The sequence below is a fragment of the Cuculus canorus genome, chromosome 3 (genome assembly GCF_017976375.1).
Source record: "Cuculus canorus isolate bCucCan1 chromosome 3, bCucCan1.pri, whole genome shotgun sequence".
In the NCBI taxonomy this organism is placed as follows: Eukaryota; Metazoa; Chordata; class Aves; order Cuculiformes; family Cuculidae; genus Cuculus; species Cuculus canorus.
Genome location: NC_071403.1, coordinates 87,454,354 through 87,476,568, shown reverse-complemented (window position 1 = coordinate 87,476,568; position 22,215 = coordinate 87,454,354). Strand labels below are relative to the sequence as shown.

The window sequence follows — 22,215 nt, the reverse complement described above, 5'->3', positions numbered from 1 at the left end:
TATTCCTTTAAAATCTGATCTTTGTAAAACCCTGAAGATGCAACCTTTTGGTAGACAGTTCATTTTAGACTGTTATAGTGTATTTTTGAGCAAACTTTTCCCTTTTTCTCCTGTTGTTTTCCCTACAGTCAATTGCTTCAGCGGACATGGATTCAAATCAGCTGGAGGCTTTTCTAACCGCCCAAACCAAAAAACAAGGTGGCATCACGTCAGATCAAGCTGCAGTCATAGCAAAATTTTGGAAGAAGAACCGAACAAAGATCCATGAGAGCCTGATCAGTCAAAGTCGTTGGGATAATGTTTTGAAAAACATGAACTGGCGAGTGGATCTGAAGTCGCAGTCAAGGCACATTGATCAGATTAACACTCCTGTTGCAATAGTTGAAATGGAAATTGGCAAAAGTGGGCAGGTAAGCTTTCTTTTGCAAAAGGTATAAACCTGATATAGCTATGTATGTGCTGAGACATTTCACTTATGCTGAATTCACTGCATCCAAATCAAGTTAGTATATTTTTCACTATGGAGCCTTTAATGTACTTGAACTTCTGGTCCATCTTTGGATAAAATATAAGTTCTGGGTGATAAATGCAATTTTTGCTTTTCTTTTATGTCTTCATATGTATATTGACAGCTGTCTTTACATTCAGCTTGGAAAATCTGAGAACGTAGAAATAAGACTTAAAATCAACTGTACTGGCAATTATATTAAAATTATATTTGTATTTCTTGCACTGTGAAGCCAATTAATCATTTTGTTGAGTTTTTTTTCCTAATCAAATCTAAAATTAGGTAATATCTGCAAAGTAGAAGGTGAAACTAGTAAAGTTCACAAATTCAAGCATGCCTTACTTTTTAGGACAATTGAGGGAAAAGACTCCTCTTTGTTTTACATAATGCCTATTTTCATGTTATAGGTACCTCTATTACCGGTCACATTATGCAATCTGGTCTTACCTGCCTGAAAGAGATCTATAGCTAGTACTGAATGCTGTGTTTCTTTTTAATCTTTACAATTTGTATGAACGTGTACAACTAAAGACATGGATTCTCATCTTCAATATCTCTGTATTTTTTTTGACAGGAAATGCTTTTCAATTTGTTCTTTTTTCTGGTGCAATGTGTTGGTGAACCTTAAAACCTCCTTTCTTAGCAGTTGCGACTGCAAGTCATACCATAAGCTGATTTGGGGGGTTTGATGTTAATAGTTAACATTTAGTAAGTTTCTTTGTAATATTTTATTTTGTAATATTTTAGTAGCTTATAGCAAAGAGTACCTGGATTATATGTATATAAAAAGTATTATATGCACACATGCATGCATATATCTATATGTGTGTATGTTTATATACATACCCTTGGAGTATACCAATGGAGACTGAATGATTTAACTGAGACTGTGTGGCTATACCAAGGCCAGAATGAAAGCACAAGTAAATTAGGATCCCACTGAGGCAGTATATATTGTTGAAATTGAGCTGAAAATGTGTGCTTGCAACCCAGAAGGCCAACTGTGTACTGGGCTGCACCAAAAGAAGCGTGGCCAGCAGCGCGAGGGAGGTGATCCTGCCCCTCTACTCTGCTCTCTTGAGACCCCACTTGGAGTATTGTGTCCAGTTCTGGAATCTTAAACATAAGGATATGGAACTGTTGGAATTGGTCTGGAGGAGGTCTACAAGGATGATCAGAGGGATGGAGCAGCTCTGCTATGAGGACAGGCTGAAAGAGTTGGGGTTGTTCAACCTGGAGAAGAGAAGGCTGCAGGGAAACCTTATAGCAACATTCCAGTACCTGGAGGAGGCCTACAGGAAAGCTGGGAAGGGCCTTTTTAGAAGGGCACAAAGCGATAGAACAAGGGAGGATGGCTACAAATTGGAGGGGGGAAGATTTAGACTAGGCATTAGGAAGAAATTATTCATGATGAGGTTGGTGAAACACTGGAAAAGGTTGCCCAATGAAGTGGCTGCCCCATCCCTGGAAGTGTTAAAGGCCGGGTTGGATGGGGCTTTAAGGAGCCTGATCCAGTGGGAGATGTCCCTGCCCATGGCAGGGAGGCTGGAACTGAATGATCTTTAAGGTATTTTCCAACCCAAACCATTCTGTGATTCTGTGGAGTTATTCTGTTAGTCCACTTTTCCTCTCGGCCTTTGAAAGTTCACCCTTCCTAAGTGGTGACCCTCTGCCTTCCACTTGTGCATCTCTGTAGTGACCAGTATAATAATGGTGTGTGGTTTTAGGTTTTTCCCTAGCCTCAAAAAAGTAGGGTTTTCTGCTCAGGATCTTGAGATTGGAAATAATGATATTGCATTAGTAACAAATGGAAAAAGATTTTTAAAAAAGGATTACAGTAAATGTGTTAGAAATGAGTCCATTGGTGACCAAATGGGAGAAATACACGTGTTCATTTAGAACAAAAAAAGTCCTTAACTCAGAACCACTGTTGTATTTCATCAGGGCATTATGTAGTTAGTGGCTCTTGTTTTGAAATTGTTTTTCCTTAGTCATGGGTTATTACTGTAACATCAATCAGCAAATGCATTTGTATTTGTTTCCTGCTGTGCAGTGGGAGAAAGGGGATATGAACATGAAGGAAAAGTACACATTTCTGAGATGCTGTAATTTCTCTTACCAAAGAGCCCCGCAACTAAACCAGAACGGATTATTTTAGCTATGCAGCTTCATATTTGAAAGGGAAATAGTTGCGTGAATGCATTTTTTGATGTGGCATCTGACAGAACTTTTGCCTTCTTTGCTGAGGACAGGTGGTGAGCTGTTGGCAAGTCTGGTGCTTGGTGGGAGTTAAAGGTATTAGACTGGTACTTAGAAATAATTGTGGAGTAATTAACATCGTCACTTGGGTCAAAATCAGCATTTATTTTCTGGAGCTGTGGTTTCACATAGTCTTTAGCTTTAGATTAAATATGTTCCCTGCTGAAAAGCTTTTGGTTGAGGCAGTTCACATCAGTTCACAGGTGCTCCTGTGATGGGCTGAGTTTTGGGAACTCCAGGACTGAAACAGCAGCAAGTGGGTTGACAGAACAGTTCATCCAGTCCTCAGCCTCTTCCCACATGTGTTCAAGGACCTCCTGGAAAGATGGTGGTAGAGGCTTTACTATTGGAGGTTGAATGAGTTGCACACTGAATCCAGCCCATAAACTTAAAATCATTATGTTTCATAGCCTTTATGTGTATTTTTACTTTATTATTAGCACATTTCTGTCTCTTCTAAATGTCAAGTTTTGTAGCACATCAAAAAGCTTGTACCTTTCTGAAACCAAAGAGAAAGAACATCTTTTCTAAAAGGTTGTCAGTCATAGATATGATTTGGCAAACAGTGATCTCCTAGATTTGTAGAAGAAAGCTGACTGATGCTTCAGGACAGACTATTATTCAGAACAGACTGTTTTCATTTGGGCACTTGATAACAGGGGAATATACAAATGCATAGATATGTAATGAATTGACATGAATATTTCATATGTTTCAACAGAAGCAAAGAAATGCTCTGTGGAAAATGTGCCTTTCCAGAATGTAAAGTGGCTCTGATTCTTCTTGCTGTTTCTGGACTGGATTTAGATCTCTGCCCAGCAGAAGGCCAGGCAGTTTTGGAGTGTCTGCTCCTTCTGCTTCGATAAGTAACTTTGCTTTCTGCTTGCCTCCTCTGAATGGAAAGACTGTATGTGTGAGACCTAATATGGCTAGAAATGGGGAATTTGAAGTGACTGGTTCACAAATGTCCTTAGATGGACTTCACATGAATTATGTCAAATTTCCTGAATGTTTTTTGATGGAAAAGAGATGTCTCTGAGTCTGAGAATCCATTACAACCTGCATGAATTAATTCTTACTATCCTTGGTATAAATGATAATACAAAAAACCCCTAACCCTTTACTCTTAAGTGCTCTTAAGAACACTTGTCATGATAAACATTCAGAAATACTGAATACTTAGAGAAGTTTGGTTGAGGATCTGTAACTTGCAGTTTGAACTCTTCTTCTTCAAGTAAAGATTTTACAGCAACATTTGAAATTTCCTTTATGCTGGTGATGTAGTCTTTACATATTCTGGTTGAAGGCAGATGAACATGGTAGACATGAAGTGCTCTGCTTTGAAAGCCCATTTTCTTTAACAATACAACTAAAAATAAAATCCTAAAGCAGTTGCACTTTAGCCAGCATTTGCCTTCGTCTGTTTGTGGCATTCAGTGTTCATCACTGCCAGTCCATTCTTTCCTTTGGAATAGCCTGTCTTTTTTTTTTTTTTTGCACAATGGTTTTATCCTCCTATATCGCTATGCCTCACTGGATTTCTCTAAAAACATCTATAGCTCCTTGCCCTCTTCTTTACATCCTTTTAAATCTTGTTCTCCCTCTCTGGGCATTGTTGTAAAGCTGTTTTGGCATGAAATTTCAACCGGACATGAATCTGCCAGGAGGGACAGCAGAGTGAGCTGAAGAGTTGCCCTTCTCATGCTCTCCCTGCCCGGCTGCATCAACACTGCTCCCTGCAGATTTCTGTCACAGATTTACACATGACCTCGTCCTTACTAGAAAATAAGTGCATTGGTTTTGCAGTGCAGATTGCCATGAAGATGTATTTAAACTTGTTTTATGGACTTTGTCATGTTATTTTCCGTATGAGGTATGCCTCTCCCTTGAGGCCGTGTTGTTTCAACTAGTATTCTGGGCTGATCTGCCAATAGGTTTTCCTTTTTTGCAGTATTATTTACTTTGCAGTTTACTGTCTGAAACGGATCAAATGTTATAGATTAGCCTGAGTATTTGCTTTTGGCTTTTGTGCCTGAACTTAGTTACAGATTGAATATTTTCATATGGATTTATTTTCAGTGTTTAAGATACCAGTAATCCATGTCACAGCACTTTTATTAGAGTTCTGTGGGATGTTAAGCATGTTTTATGAGCAAAGAGTATTTTCTGCCCAAATTTAACAAGGACTCTGGGATTCCACTGCAGGATTCTTCCCAGAAAGACCTGAGGAAATCACATCAGGATTATGGATTAGAGTTTTTTCCCCCAAAACATATGTATTTTTCCTTTTCTAGAACATTGGCCTGACAGAGGTGTCATAAAACTTACGATACAGTAGGTATGCTACTATATAGCAAATACTAAAAGCCACGGTCTAAGTTAAGAAATGAGGATAATTTCTTTAAGATTTAAGGGCAAAGAGCAGACTCTCATTCTGTATCATTTTTCTGAAATCACCAGGATATGTATCTTAATGGAAACCAAACATCTTTCTTTAGAGAACAGACAAGCAATAGTAATAGACTTCTGATAAATTCAAAATTGTAATACTTGCTAGTTCTGACTGTATTTTGCTTGTCACTTTGAACTCTCACCAGTGAAATAGATGCTTTCTGATGAAAGGATTTACCAGATAAAGTGATCCTTTCTCAGTGCAAGAATTTGCCTGTTACTGAAAAAGCAAGAGCTGTCAGCTCAGGATTTACCTTAGATATGTCACATCTGCTTTCTGCTAAGAGCTGGGTCTGGACCCCAATAATTCAGGGAAAGTAATAATTCAGGTAATAATTCAGATAATAATTCAGATGTGGAAAGATTTCATAATGAATGTAGACAATTGTCATGTGCTATATGTGGGACGTAAAATGCTACAAGAATTTTGAAGTTCTGAAGCTTGAAATTACATGAACTTTCAGTTTTTATAACTATGAAGATTTAATTCTTTTGATGTTTCGGGAGAGAGTGAAATAGATCCCAATATAAAGTTTTTGGAAATCAAAACTGTTTCTATCTCTTTAATTGTGTATCTTCTACACGAGTTTAGGTTGAAATTTCTATCAGCTGTACTATAAACAAGTGATAAGCTGCATTCACACATGTTGACAAATATTAAAATTGCACATGCTTTCACATATAATAAAAAACCCTTAAGATTTACTGTCTCTAAATCTCATTACCTTGCTAGGATTACAGACTGAATGCCACTGAGCGTCTGTTGGTGTTTTGCACATTTTTGTAAGCCCCGATCTCTTGGGTTCCCTAGGCTGCTGTTATCTCCAGCAATAGCTTTCTCTGCTGAAGAAAGGTCATATAAAGAAAATGTCAAGAGTAAACTCATGCTATAGGGAGAAGGGATTATGGCAGTGCTTGCTTTTTGCCTCTGCATGACTCTAGGTCAGGGTGCTTCAGAGCTAGCGCTGAAAATAACTTCAGATAATGGACTTCCAGTCCTTTTATCTGGGCTGTATTCTGAAAGGACAGACCAGCTTTGTAGGATATCAGTATGGGCAAAGAGATGCTTTGGGAGATTAAAAACAGTTCCAGGTACCGAAACAAAAAAAAAGGGCAGCCTGGCCTGCGAAGGGGAAGGGAAAACAACCATCAATCCATTTTTCCTTTCCAGTCTTAATCCATTTTTATCTTTGTAGTTATTAACGTTATCATTACTGTTGTTCCAGTCGAAAATGGGGAAGCTTGGGCATTTGGAAGCCGAATCAATCAACTTAACTGCAATGGGCTTAATACTGTTATGTGATTAAAAATATAAAACCCAGTAAGCAGAAGTTAGTGGGGAAAAATCGCCTTTGTGGTCAAGCCAAACGTAATCACTCAAGCTTTTGTTCACCTTGGAAATTTTTGAGCTGGAGGGAACAGTTACATAAGGCAGTACAGTGAAAAGCAAATGAAAAATGGAGAGGGCAACGGATCACTCGGCACAGAGAAAACTGGAACACAGTTGACTGACTTAACTTGGTTATTTCCTTAATCCTCTGCATGGCACTCTGTAGTCCTTTGCTTTGACAGTTCAATTTTTGTCACCTTCTCCTGAAAGCAAAGTGAAATTTGGGGAATGAGAAGAGAACTTTGTTATATTTGGCTGTTGGGATTTTAAAAAGTAATATGTTATGGACATAAGAGCATTAAATTGAGATACTAGTTAAATAACTGTCTGGCTTGAATTGCCACTTTTCTGCTGTATACATTTGACTATATTTCATCCTGTGTGAAGCAAGGATGTTCTACAGTTAGTGGTGTTAACAACTTCCATCCTTGTTTATTTATGCCTTGTATGCACATAAGAGCAAACATGAGCACACACACACACATGTATTCCATGTCAGCTGTTTTTATTTTTGGATTAGATTTGCTGAAGTAGTTAAATAGAATTATTTAAGTGAGACATAAATACTTCTGATAGTAGATGAGCTGAGAGTATTATGGGGAGAATTCTGGGTTAACTGAAGGTTAGCTGTATGAAGATAGATGTTACTGGGACGATGCATGTTTACTACCCTTCATCTGCCTAAATTTAGAATCAGTCCTGGACCATTGAATTATTTTGCCTTCTCAGAAAACTTATTGAAGTCTTGACATTATGATAGGGGACTTGCCATCTGTATGTATGTTGTGTGATTAACAAAGATTCTGCAATCTAACGTCAATCTGGCAATCTCATGCAATGATAAAATGTTGTGTATCTTTGATAAAACACCCTCCAGAGCTGCCTCTTGCAGCCTTCGGATACAGACTGCAATAAGGGGCTGGGACAGAGTTGGATGGGTTCAGCAAGCTTGTCTGTTGAAAATTGTCTCCAGCAAATGCATTTCAGATACACCTTTTTCTGGAATTGGTGCTACACATTTACTAGTTAGTCAGAAGGACCTGTTGTTCCTTCTTTTTTTTTATCACCCCTATGTTAGTCCTGTCTGCTTGTGGCTTTTCTGGAGGTTCTTACCCTGATTTTCTACGAGCTTCTTGCCCCAGGAAGCAGTTGGTACTCCTTTGGCACCGTACCCTTAGCTAACAGCTCTCAATCCTCATCCTGGCTCCCCTGCTGAAAGCATTTCTCTAACTTTGTGACCTTTTATTATCTCTTCCTGCAGCACTGGGGTAGGTTACCCTGAAAGTTTGCAGCAGTGCACGCTTTGAGATCTTCAGGACTCCAGCTGGATAAAGTCACTGCAGTCAGACGTATGGTCAGGGTTTCTGCCACAACAGACCTGAGCATTTAGTCCAGATACTTTCAGATGCAATGGATAGTTTCATGCTCTTTTTTTATCCAATTGCTGTATGCATTTCAGTTCCTTCTTTATTCACCAAACCTCACATGGAAGACTGAGATGAGAATGTTTTTCTATTGCTTTTGTACTTTGTGCTTTGGTTCAGTCTGAATGTGTGAGCTTTTGGGTCAGGAAATCGGGAGTTAGGTTTCAGCAGATGGAGAGTGATTGTTTGGGAACCGTCACACTCAGTGTTGTGTTGTTGTGTTGTATTGTGTTGGGGGTGCTCCAAAAAGAAGCTTGTGGTGTTTACAGGAAACATATTGCAGAGGTTGGAAGCAAAGATGGCTGATGAGCTTTGAAACCTCCACAGGTCTGTCTCTGTTTTCTAATAAGAAAGTTCCTGTGTCATTAATGAGCTTAGAGGATGATTATGAGTTTCTTGAGCTTCCTTATAACTTTGCATTAACTGGGTGATTTGGATACCTTAAATTGCATACCCCCATCAGCAAATGAATTGCTTGGCTTGAGGCAGGTTGGCAGAGCAGTTTCACTGTGATGTTTACACTGCTGTTGCCATATAAATAATTACAGACTTGTAATTGTCCATGCAGTGCACCCGCTCCCCATGGACTTTGAGCTGGTTGCAAATATAAGCATCGCATTTGCATGAAATGCCATGTGCAGACAGGCACCATCTGGCTGCATGACCTTGCTCTTCAACAAGCCCAGACAGGTCGTCTGTCCTCCTCACAGCATATATCCTGGACTGGGTCACTGCGGGAGGATGAGGGGCAGCTCATTTCTCATGTCTACCAGCCAGCTAGAGAGGCAGCCTTGCTGCAGCAAAACCAGGCTTCAGTTGTAATGTATGGCACTTTAACATATGAAGTGGAAGGTCTTCAAGTGTTTGTAGAAGGTGAGATAAAACTGAAATGGAAAAAGCAGCTTGAAAACTAGTGCCATTTCTCATTGTGCTTGCCTGTGGCAGAAGGCAGAGGGGGAACATGCTTGGCCAATGTGGTTGATTCCTGGCTTAGTAAAAAGCATCTTTGCAATGCAAAGATTGGGTCTGTTGGCTGCTGTGTTGCCAGCTGTTGAGGACTCAGAACATTTGGTGGTGTGAGGCTTCCTGGCAGTAAATATATAGGAGTTAGTGGTTTTTTTTGACACTGTCCACCCTTTGTAAAATAACCATCATGTAGTTTGGGTATGAAAGTGAATGCATTCTCTTTTGTGAAATAATTTATCTTGGGAAAAATCTCAGCATAAATATATTTTAAGAAATATATTTACTCCAGGAGGCCTTCAGGGAAATGCAACATGGTAGAAGGACCAAAAATTGTAATCTCCACCAGGTTCTTTTTAACAAAAATAAATTATTTTGCTTACTTCTCAGAAAAAAAAAAAGAAGAAAAATTAAAAAGTGGAATTTCTTTGCTGGAGAGCTTGTATACAGCAAATCAAAACAACTGGCCTCTCTCTGCATCTTAGCGCTGGTATTACTGGCCATCTGCATTCTTCAGTGGACTTGGCTGTCAACATTAGCAAGTAATTTGTTCTTAGAAAACTCAGGGAAAAAGAGGAATTGTTATGAATGTGTCTACTGCATTGGCTGACAAAGCGGCTCATTTTTACAGGCCTAGCCTGGCCAAGTAGATTTAAAATTGTTGTTTTGCCAGTTGGCCAGCCTTCCCTCCTTTGACAATATGCCACGTTGCCACTGGGAAGTGCTTTGGAGATCCTTCCAGGTTTGTCGTGGTCTGTCTTGAGATCCCTAAGTAGTAGTGTTCAGGGGTATAAATAAGAACAGATTCTTACTTAATTTATTTTAATTAGGAAGAGCTGCTGGAGAAGGTATCAGAAGATTAAAACTGGAAAGTTGGCACGTAACTGGGGAGAAGTGCTTGTAACTTACACCCTTCTTTGCTGCTTAACCCTTCAGATTCTCTTTATCCTGTCTTAAGTATATATATAAAATATGTAATTTATATCTACATTAATAATATAGGTAAAAATAAATAAATATGTATGTACATAGTCTTTATAAAACCTGAACTCCAGCTTTGGTCATGCAAGAATTGATCCAATGAAAATACCCAACACAGTCCACAGTAGCAAAGCAAAATCATTGCAAACCATACCAGTAAACTTGCCGAGTTTCTCTGCATGTGTTAGTTTTGTGAGAGAAGAGAGAACCTATGTAATTTCTTTTGAGAAGCTTGTGTGTTATCTGCCAGCAGCTTTGTTTTTTCTCTTTTCTTCAGAAATTGAAATCCTACGTGGTGAGCAATTCTATTAATACGTTAGCCAGCAGAATATATATGCAATAGGAGGATGCGGTTCACAGACAGTTCTTAGTATAATCTTTTTATCAAGGAGATATTTCTCTTCTAATTTCTAGCAAGCTGAGGCTTTCCGTCCTTCTCACATCTCATCATAGTTAAAAATGAAAAAATAAACATCGCTTTCCTTCCTTCCTTTTCTTCTTATCATTCCATTTACAAAATCCCTAACTGAGGGATTTCACTAGTAGCTGCTAGAAATTGCAGATGTACAAAATTGTCCTTGGCTATTGGCGACAGAGTGTTAATGCCAAGGTATTATGAGCTCCCTGTACAGAAATGTAGTTTATCAACATGTGAAATGCTTGGAATACTAGCACCATATCGTGTAAAAGCAAACTCTCATTCCTGCTGCAGATGCTGCTCCTGCCATCACTTTAAACTGCTAGCAGTGGTTCTTACGGACTTCTAGATGCCAACCAAAAGAATTTTGGGAGATGCTTATAACCCTTCCCCAGGGAATGAATTAAGACTGTAGGAAACAAGGCTCGTTTTGCAGATAACAGCTTCCCTGTTGTGTACGACAGGTTGTCAGCAGATGAGTGCTGGGAGTTTGCACTGAAGATGCTCAAACATTTCATCTGCATTTGTAGGTTCACTTACCTCTGTATTAAATGGCTCTGTCTTACAGATGCACTTTAGTATACTGGCCTTTGCTTCCTCTTGTTTAAAACATTAACTGGAAAGGAAAGCAGTAAATAGAACTGCCACAGAAAATTACCTGTGGGCCTTACGTGGTTAGTTTTGGTTTACAGGTGTTTTTCTTGCAGCAACATGGACTTAAGGAGTTCTTGACCTTTTCTAATTGTTTTCACTGTTGTCCTACTTGGTTAGTTGTGCATTTATGGAGTTGTAAGTCAAAATTAGCTGAATGAGTCCAAACTAAATTATTTTTCTACCGTCTCCACTCTTATTTTTTCCCAAATTATTTTTAGTCTGGATCAATTTGTTGAACAGACAGGCTGAGAGCAAAAGAGATTGAGAATTCTGCCATGCCATTAAAAAACACTCTTTTAAACATAGGTGTTCAAAGGATTTTAAATCCTAGCTAGTGGTCTCTTCAACGTGAGAAGTAAATTATCTTTCCTTGATGCTAAGGATAACCTCTCCAAAGTGACATTGTTTCTTCAAAGAATGGAGGAGGAATAGAAAATGAGAGACGCGGCTGTTAGATGGGTTTGGTATTGTAGATTTAATCTGGAGAAGTGTGGAAAAGGTATCCAATTTGGAAATGATCTAAAATGATATCTGGAGGCGGGAAACTGTGAAGATTGCAAGAAAAGAGGCATCTCGGTATTTTAGCAGCATTAGTATTCTTTGTTTCTAGAAAATCTCTCAGCTATGCACATTCATGATGATCATTAATGAGAAACAGGGTTGAAATACTTGTCATATTAACTAGTTCAATTATTTTCCCCAGTGTTTGGGGAGAAATACGGCAAGCTGAACCACAGATTTGGCTCAAGTTGCCTGGAGTTGAGAAGTATGGAACATAGTATGGGAACAGTGAGTATGGGAACAGTGAGGAGCAGAGCCGAGCAGTGACTCCTGATTTAGTCACAGCTTTAACAAATAAACTGGTTTGTTGTGATTTATTATTGGTTCAGTGGTTACAAGAAGTTGATTGTTGTCGACAATCATCTAAATAGCTTTCTCTGTTTCCTTGTGTGTCTCTGTTCCTTTTTTTTTTTCTTTTTACCTGTTTTGAAAATACTTACTGGGGAAGTGTGTTAAAGTGTAAGTGTCCCTGCTTTTCTCTGAAAGGGGACGACTGGGAGGAGGTCACTGGCAGTGTTTTTGGTTAAGACATCGTTGTCCTATTTACTGCTTTAAAAGTTGAGGAAATCACTATTTTGAACATAATTCCAAGAGCCAGTCTCCCTGATTTAGAAAGAGGTTCTACTTTTAGCTTATAAAGATACAGAACAACCCTTTGATTAGGGAACCTCTACAAGCTGTAATTTTGCATAGACTTTGACACAAGGGGGGGTGATTTCTGTCCTCCTTTCAAGTTGTCAGTTCCAAAACTCCACAAAGATAATCAGGCATGCAAATCTTCAATATATTTTTAGTTCAACTCACTGATGTATATTCATTATATGTTAATAAGGCAAGGAAAGCATAATTTAAATAGCATATATTTAATTTGGTTAATAGAGTCTTGAAATACAGTCCTCCTTTTAAAAGTAGCCATATAATTGGTGGCACTTTTTCAGCTTGTTTTTTCTCTTTAAGTCACAAGGAGGGTATAAAGCTTCTTGTTTGAAAGACAAAAGTAAGTTTCTAGTGCTTTTCACCCTGACCCTGCACAACCAAAAGTCTTTTTTGAATTTCAGTCCTCCTTGTATGCACTGTCACGTTCCTAATGATTTAATTATAATAAATTGCGCCAATGTAGACCTAGTGAAGGTTATGGTGTTGTCATTTGAGTTCTCAAACTGTAATAGCTAGGCAGATACAAGATGGAAGGAATAAAGTTCCCTTGTGTTCAGATATGGCCAAGGTCCACCAATGCAAATCAGGGACATGCTTGCCCTATATTTAGTTTGCAGTGGCCTAGCCAAATAAGATAACTTGCAAATCAGTACTGGAATTAGAATGAAGTTCCTGACAGCTTCTGAATCTTGATTGGACATTGCAGGACTGCCTTCATATCTATTTCTTTAAACCTCTGATGAGATATTTGAATGCTTACAGGCAATAAACTTTTAAGTCAACTGATGCAGTTTCTGTTGAATCACTCTCAAAAGTGGACCTGTACTTTAAGAACTATTTAAAAAACCCATTCCATTTAACCTGTGAACATGCCACAGACCTTTAGAAAATTGCATTGATAGTGGCTTGCTTTTTTTTAAGGCTTCAGCTTGGAAGGCAGCATCTTAAAAGAACTTGGCATTGAGGAGAGTCTTTAACGTTTCCAGTTACACTGGCCCCACTTTTTTGGTCTGAAGCAATGAGGTGTGACAGATCATGAGTGTGGTGCATCATGTTCACCAATAAGACCTTTCAGAAAATTACATTTCTGCTCTAAGCAGTCATTTTGAGTTATCGGCAGCTAATTTTAAACTGCCTACTTTTATAGAAATGGAGCACTAGCATTTCCCAGTAAATATCACCATGATGCTCAGAGACGGTTATGAAGTGCAACTGTCTGGGGAAAAAGCTCAAGTCTAATCAAACTTAATTAGACTGGAACCTGTTCCTGCCTACAAATATCTTGATTATACGATGAGAACAAACACGACACTTGACAGAATTGGCTTTTGTGATACCTGCTGTTGTGAGGATGTAAAAAAGAGGTGCTGATTCACATGCTGTCTCTTGCTGAAGATGAGAGAATTGGCAGTGTCTTCCTATATTCTCTTCTTACTGACCCTGTCCACTAGAAAAGAAAAGGTACTGATTAAATCCAGTCAACTTCTGTATGTCATAAAATTTGCTTTTTTTTTACTGTGGTGTTTAGGTCGCCACCTTTGGAGTTTAGGCATGCATCAGGGACAACTGAAAACCTAAGCCTAAGCCTAATGGCTCCCTACAGACAGTTGTCCTCATGAAGCATTGTCCCTTCCCACTGAGAGATAAGCTATGTCTGCATCTAGCTGGTCACCTGGAGCTAACTGGAGAGCATGTGGAGATACCCAGGCTGTTTGGAGTGGTAAATCTGGTTCAGTTCAAGTGTCTACATTGAACCATTCCTCAAAGCATCTGTTTCCATGAATGCCCAAAGGAAAAGGAAGTGTTGCTAGCTCAGCTCTAGGGTCCTGAAGTGCGAGGAGATAGATCCCACCTTTTGGCTGAACCAAAGAGTGGTTTATGATGGCTTAATAACAACTATTCTCTGATGAATGGTGTGGATAAAACCTTGTTGCTTAGTTCATCTCAGGACAGATAGGGCAAACTGTCTCAGCCTTCATTAGAAAGGAAACAAAAATGTAAGAGAAAGGCAGCTCCTCCATTTATACTGGGGGAAGAGTATTGTATGACTGCTATTAAATTCTGTCAGCTGAAGAAGTGCAGGCTGCTGAGTGACAGAAACCTATTTGCATTAAATCAAAGCACTTGGGTTGAAATTAATGTAATTTACAAAAGAAGGGATAAAGAAACCCTCTTTAAATGTGTGGAGCTTTTTTTGAAGTCCTGTTTTTTTAAAGAACCATTAAGTTTGCAGAGTTGAAGTGCTTACAGGTTTAAACATGACAAATGCTAGGGATGACAGTTAATGCCACTGATGAAGCAGTAATCCAAGAGTACTGAAATATCATCATGGTCTGAATATGATGTGTGACCGAGCCACTTTGGGTCATAATGTAAAAATACATGCGAATACACTGAGTCAGGCTTAGAAGGTGCTAGGTGGAATAAACAGAAGACAGATGGCACCCCCAGCTTAAAGCAAGGACTTCAAAGACTGTGGATAAATGGATTGGTTTCAAGGACCTGAAGCTTCTCTCTCAGGGCTGGGAGGGTGAGAGAGGTGCTTGTTTTTCGAGGTGCAGTGCTTGGAGGTAAAAAAGAGTTGCTCACATCTGAAGATTGTTGCCCAGAGCTTCTGGAAGAGAGCTCAGCTGGGGGACTTATGGGGTTGGACAGTGGCCTTGGGGTTGTCTGGGGTGTATTGGTTTGCCACGATCTTTGTGCTGAAGCTGCCTGGTAAGAAAACTGTATACCAATCCTTTGTATTTTATTCTAAGCCACCAGCTTTTGCTCTGCACAGGCAGAGCAGAGCAACTACTTAATTTCAAAGAGCTTTGGATGTTGCTTTTCTCAGACATTGGTTTTTGGAAGGTGTGGTGTGATGATGTGTTCCAAGCCTGTAACACAACCTCGCTCCTTTTCCCTCTTCTTGCGGGGTCCTTGCAACCTCATATTTGCATGACAGTATGCAGAACTCTCCACAAGCTCTTCTGGCCCCCAGGAGACATTTCAACTCCTACCTTTCTTTTCAGACAGCAAGCAGAGCACCAGGCCAGAGAGCTGAGTATTGCAAACACTTTTGTGTGCAAACAGGATGTGAGAACTTTACTATTGACAAGGAACTTGCACATGACTTCAGTGGCTTGCTGTGCTCTGGGTCAGCTGGCTCATGATCTCCTATCCTAAGGAGTGAAAGTAGTGTTCAATAAGCCTCCCTCTGCTTGGAGGACGAGGCTTTCTCCTTTGGGCTGGGACTTGTTGTCAGGGCTCCCTCTTTGCCATCTCACTGCCTTCCCTGTTTGGCACCACTCCCCGCCTGAGTATGGCTCCTCTGCACCCTCCTTTCTTTTACGCCCTTTGCTTGGCTCCGATTGTGTGTTTGTTTTCTGTCTCACATGGTCTCTGTTTCATTCACTGCCCAGAATAATAAGGGACTTGTTGAAAAAGTACTGCTAAGTAGTTTGCCTTCTTCATTCATTCTCTTTATTTATTTAACATTCATTTTCAGCGTGCCTTGAATAGAATTATTCATTTTTTTGTGGCTTATATTGGTAGTATTTCGTATTTTGGAGGCTCATATGCAAACCCTCTCACTACAATAAAAAACTCATCAATAAATAGTTATAATCAGTTATTATAGTAGTATAATTCCCATTTCAAGGATGCAGTCTGAGGGAGAGAACATCAATGTAAGAGTTTGCACTAATTTTGGTGCCCAGTTTGAAAAACCCTCAACTCAAATTCTGGGAGAGCTGGGCCCTGACGGTATAGCCAGGTTACATTTCTGATTGCACACCTATGATTCTGACAGGCATCAGTCCTGCAAACTAGGCTTCTGGTGCCTTGGACTGAGCCCAGAGAAAACCAGGAGCACACTGTGAGTGATCACCTGGAAAAATGTTGTTGTCATGACTTGCCTACCGTTCCTTGGGCTTTCCTGTAAAGGTATGGCCCGGTTCTCCTGGGTATCGTTCAGCTGCTTTAACCATAAGATCCTCCTTTCTGTTCCTGCAGTTCCCCATCTGCTTTGCTCCACGTCTTCCAGCTTGTGCATTGTGAGTGAGCCTGGGCAGCCCACAGCTGGCTTTGCTACACAGCCCCCATTCATTGCCTGGGCACTGCTTGCACCAGAGGTCGGCTGTAAAATAAATTCTTGTCATGGCAGCCTGTGTTACAGCACATACGCAAAAGGACAGAAGGTTGTTTAAGGTTGCCTGGCAACTGTAATTCTGACATTTTCTCTATTTTGATGAGAGAAATGTTCTCTCTCATGGGGTTTCTTAAGATTATGCGTGTGGAAATCCTGACTTGGACCTCCTGTATGCGCACAAGAACATTTACCGTTGGGCAAATAAGTTTACTTAATGGTTACATGCAAATAAAGGCAGAACACTCAAGATGTTCATAAGCCCCCGGAGAAAATATTAGTGGGATTCTTTCAGCCAAAGAAATCTGAGATGGAGGTATATTGGGGCAGAATATTCATAACTCCCAGTCTAAAATCTGGGAAATGCTTTTAGTACCTTTCTCTTATTACCCTGTTGTTAAAACCTAAGTCAAATGCTGCCTTTTATCTGAAGTGATTTGCCCAGAAACTTGTGCTGTGTGTGAGTATATGTATTATCCAGCCTCATTCTTTTCTTAACATCTTCCTTCTTCCAAATTTTGAAGTGTGGGGCAACAGCACTTTATACATTGTGAAATGTAATCATGTGACTATATTGCATGCGCTTTAGTCAGTAAGGTGAATCTCAGGCTTGGCTGAAGATGTAGGCAGTCGGGCAGAAAAATCTAAATTATTGTGGTACAGTAGAATAGGTGTAAAGCACCTGCACTTTCGGAAGCCAGAGCCTGTCCAGCTGCGACTGAAGTACACCCTGGGCAGGCACTGCCTTTTTGTTCTTGGCTAAAGCCTGTATTTTGCAAGGCTGGAAAGGTAAGCAGGAAGCACGTTATAAAACAAGCTGTTTATCCAAGGAAGCATCTGTCATCTGTGATATGGCAGAAAGGTAATTTGCTGGAGAATATCCATAAAAGATCATTTCAGTGTGTGGCCTGTCAGCGTGCAGGATTTGCTTTTCAGATACTCTGCTGCTTTTCTAAATTATGGGTCATTGCTTGAAGGTTGCCTGGGCATCAGTTATGATGGGTTTGCTGATAGGCAGGGGACTACCAGGGTTAGATGCTAAATAAGGGACTCTCAAGAAGGAGTAGTTCAGAGTAGGAGGCTCTAGCAGAGTCTCCCAAGCCAGAGTCCTGGAAAGGATGCTTACTCCAGCAGGTCCTGAGACGCAGGTCACCTCTCAGCAGCAGCAGCAGTGTACTCCTCGCTGTATTTAAGTCTTACCATTTATCCCTTGCTTCTTCTGCTTCTCCTCTTTTCTCTTCTGCCCCTGCACCCTCAGGGTGAGTCTCTGTCTCTTTCTTTCCTCTCTTCATCCCCTTGGCTTCCTCCTCACTCTGAAGCTTGGTTCTTGGTTGCATTTCAGCAGGGCTACCTAGCGTTCTCATCTTTATTGGAGTTGTGCAGCACAGCAGAGAGCCATGAACCATCCCATGTCAAAGCTGCCCATGACCATGCGAAAATACAGGGCCTCTCCTAGGGTAGGTTCAAGTTTTCAAGGTGTCTCCACGTGCTTTCTCTCAACTTTATGGTGCTGAGACTGGTGCTGTGTTATGGGAACAGGATATTCTTCTTGCTCTATGTCAAAGGTTATTTTTCTAGGAAGCCGTGAACAGATTAAGTGGTGTTCATGGGGTTGTGTGTGTTTAGGGTTTTTTTTAAAGCAGTGTATGAAATATTCACTTGAAACTCTGTGTGAAACTTCTTGTCTGTAGTTGTTCTGTGGATTTAGTGAGCTGCAGTATCAAAATAGAGCTGTAAAAACAAGGATGGAGCTTGCAGGAATCACTTGGCATCTGCATATTGTGATGTATTCTAAATAATGAGCTTTATGTGGTAAGCTTATGTAACTGAGCTATATAATTCTGTTCATGATGATAATTATACTGAGAGTTGGCTTTGCTAGTTGAGATACACATGAAGAAAACCCAGGCTCATTACTGTGGAGACTTGATGAGCAGTAGTGCTGGGACTGGGCGGAGGGCAGCTTAAAGTAAGCATATTTGCATTTTAAGAGAACTGTAGTTGCTCTCACTTAAAATTGTATGTCAGACTGTGCAAATGATACTGAATGCTAATGCTCTGACTTGTGGTTCTAAGGCACGTGAGGACACTTTCTTCCTTCTGATGTTTTCACCCTTTGGACTGTGGCTCATGTGGGAATCTCAGCTTCAAACAGGATGCCATCAAGGACTTTAATAGATTTACCAAGAGAATCAGTTGTGCATGTGTTGGATGAAGCCTTCAAATGTCTCATTAAATACCAGCAAACCAAAGGGTCATTGTCTCTTCCTTCCTTGCTCCTCTACTTCATCTGTCATCTGTTTGTAGCCTGCACAAAATTTTCCTTAGACATTTACTTCTGAATTGGACTTACTTGAAAAGAAATCCTTAGAACTGAAGATGGACATATATGAACAAACAAGTCTATTTATTTAGAGAAGACTGGCTCTTTGTGTTGCATACGGAAAGAGATATATTTTTTTCTTTTCCCTTCCGCAGAGGTAAACATACTTCACACTAAAAACATTGTGAAAGCAAAGCCCAGCATCCTGTTGACACTTGAAGATATTTTTGACGGAGGCAAGCACTGGGTCACCAAAGTGGATTGAACATGACTTTTTGTGCTGAAAACACATTCAAATCTCTTACGCTTGAAATTATGAAGACACAATTTGTCTCTCTCATCTGCACAAACTCGTCTTTACCTCCTGACTTGTGTTCTGATTTTAGACGTGAGAGAAGCCAGGTGAGAAGCTATGAGTTAGGTGTCGAGGAAAAGATATGGCCTTTTTGGATCAAAGCAAAGTGCTCTACCTATATAATCTATACTTCTGGATAAGCAGGAGGACTTTTTATGTGCTTCCAGATTATATTGGGGTATTAAAAAGATAGCGTAAGAACCTAAACAGAAAAAGTATGTCTTACCATTACAATTTTGTTACATCACCAGAGAAGTTGCCTTCATGCACATTGAGTGCTGTGCTGTATAGTTAGCAGATTAGTGTGCTCTTGGGCAGGAAAAGTCATGCTTACAAAGCTAATGGCAGATCTCCATGCCTCTGATAAATTTTGGATGTATTTCCTTTCATATGCGCGGCCTTCCATTTGCATAAACAGCTGTCCATAACAAGCTGTTCTAGCTCTTCCTGCTCTTCAGTTTGTCTCCTCTTTCTTCTTACCTCTGAAATGTTTTGAGTTATTGCAGTGTGCCAGGTACTCTTGTAACTCATCCCCTCACAAACATACATGCCTGTGGGCTTTTATCTTTTTTGGAAACTCCTGTTCAAAGCCACGAGGCTGCACCCCTGCCAACTTGCTGTATGTAGGTATTGCAGGAACAAAGTATCAATTACTGACAGCCAGGGAAATTTCCAGGGTGGGGGAAGCCCCAGAGATACCATGGGAGCATTTCTTCTGAGATTCTTGTAAGGCTGGATATCTGATTCTTTCAGTGGAAATCTGCTAGTCACTAGATGTCTGCTTTACTCATAGAATGGTCTGGATTGCAAAGGACCTTCAAGATCATTAGTTCCAACCCTCCCTGCCATGGGCAGGGACACCTTCCTCTAGCTCAGCTTGCTCAAAGCCCCATCCAACCAGACCTTGAACACTTCCAGGGATAGGTCATCCACAGCTTCTCTGTGCAACCTATTCCAGTGTCTCACCACCCTTGTAGTGAAGAGTTTCTTCCTTTTACCTACTTACGAGTTTAAAGCCATTGTGCTTTGTCCTATCACTACATGCCCTTGTAAAATGTCCCTGTCCAGCTTTCCTGGGGGCCCCCTTTAGGTACTGGAAGGCTGCTATAAGGTCTCCTGAAGCCTTCTCTTCTTCAGGCTGAACAATGCCAAGTCTCTCAGGCTTGATCTTGCTAGGCACAGAGAGAAGACTGACCGACCTGTAGTTCCTCAGGTCTTCCTTTTTTCCTTTTTTAAAAATGGGGATTGTGTTTCCCCATTTCCAGTCAGTGGGAACTTCACCAGACTGCTGTGACTTCTCAAATATGTTGAATAGTGGCTTAGCAACTTCACCTGCTAGTTTCCTCAGGACTAGCAGATGCATTTCATCACGTCCCATGGACTTGTGCACCTTCAGGTTCCTTAGATGGTCTTACACCTGATCATTCCTATAGTGGGTGGTTCTTCAATCTCCCAGTCCCTGTCTTTGCCCTCTGCAACTTGGGTGGTGTGGCTTCAGCCCTTGTTGGTGAAGACTGAGGCAAAAAAGTCATTAAGTACCTCAGCCTCCTCCATATCCTGGGTATCCAGGTCTCCTGTTTCCTTCCAGAGAGGACTCGCATTCTCTTTCTTTTATCTCTAAAGTACTTATAGAAGCTTTTCTTGTTGCCTTTGACATCCTTGGCTGGATTTAATACTCACAGGGCTGTAGCTTTCATAACCTGATTCCTGGATGATCAGACAATTTCTCTCTACTCCTCCCAGGCTGCCTGCCCTTGCTTCCACCCTCTCTAGGCTTCCTTTTTGAGTTTAAGTTGATCGAAGAGTTCCATGTTCATCCATGCAGGCCTCCTGGTGTTTTTGCCTGACTTCTTTGTTGGAATGCATGGCTCCTGAGCTTGGAGGAGGGGTTCCTTGAGTATTAACCAGCTTTGTTGGGCCACTCTCTCCTCCAGGGCTTTAGCCCATGGTACCCTACCAAGGAGATCCCTGAAGAGGCCAAAGTCTGCTCTCCTGAAGTCCAGGATAGTGGGCTTGCTGTATGCCCTCCATGCTGCCCTAAGGATCTTGAACGCCACCAATTCATGGTCACTGCAGCCAAGACTGCACATTCCCCACTTGAGCTTCCCATTCCCCACCAGCCCCTCCTTATTAGGGAGAACAAGACCCATTACTCATGTTAATACCAATGCTGTTTATGTCCCCCTTGGCTTATTTTTATTTCTTGTATTAACAATGTCACATATGGGTAATAATTCTTAAGTATCCCAGCACAGGGCTGGGATACAGACAGTTATTTCCATTTTAGGGATGGGGGTGGGGGAATGCAGTGCTTATCATTTGCTAGATCATTATCCAAATTACAATTTACATTAAATATTTGCCATAGCAGTTCTTCCCTGTCCATAGCTCTTTCTTTTTGCTTCCTTCCTCACAAAAGTGCAAGGAAACAGAAATTCTTCACTTCTTTTTGCATGTGGAAGAGATAGATTAGTCCTGTATTTCCTGCTTATGTACGACCAATCCCAATCCTACCCTTACAAAGATCCTGTTTTGTGCTATATTTTTGTAACTTCAAAGATTTTAATTCTACTGTAGCATTTGATTTCTAATAATTCCTAGATTAAGGGAACATTCTAAGGGGGGAGAGGGGCTTAAAGTACTGAATTGCTTATTAGTGTAAGCTAGTGGAGTTGTTTCATCCCCAGGGACTCTGAACATCATCATCATCACTACCTTTTTTTAGTGTTAAAGGAAATAGCTGTCTTATTTTTCCCCCTAAGTTGCAAGGTATCTTCTCTTGCAATAATACCAAGAATATCTCTCTTTGTGCACCATCCTCCCCTTTCTTTTTCCACCCATAGAAATCAGAATCTAAAAGAGAGCCTCAGAGCTTGTCTCATTTGAAACACCTCCAGATTTCTGCCTTGCCGTCACTGTCATTGCAGCAGTATTGCAGTCAGGTACCATGGTGATCTTAAAACACTGTCGCACTGCATGCATGTACTTGTCAAATAATTTTCATAAGGCTTTTTTTACTACTTTGGTTCCAAGATGATTAAACAACAGGCATATCTAATTCCCACTGCAATGTCAATGCTATTTACCTTAGAAGAAACGCATTTTTAATGATTTGCTCAGTGCTTATCAGCACCTTATTACTTTG

General features: G+C 40.5%; 1 protein-coding gene across 1 annotated transcript in view; it reads left to right on the top strand.

The window, feature by feature from the left end:
* Positions 1-22,215, top strand: part of COMMD1 (copper metabolism domain containing 1) — an 89,888-nt gene that overhangs the window by 24,216 nt on the left and 43,457 nt on the right. The window contains exon 2 of the mRNA XM_054062745.1: positions 129-410. Coding sequence (XP_053918720.1) covers positions 129-410 — 282 coding nt within the window. The remainder of the gene's footprint in view (positions 1-128; positions 411-22,215) is intronic.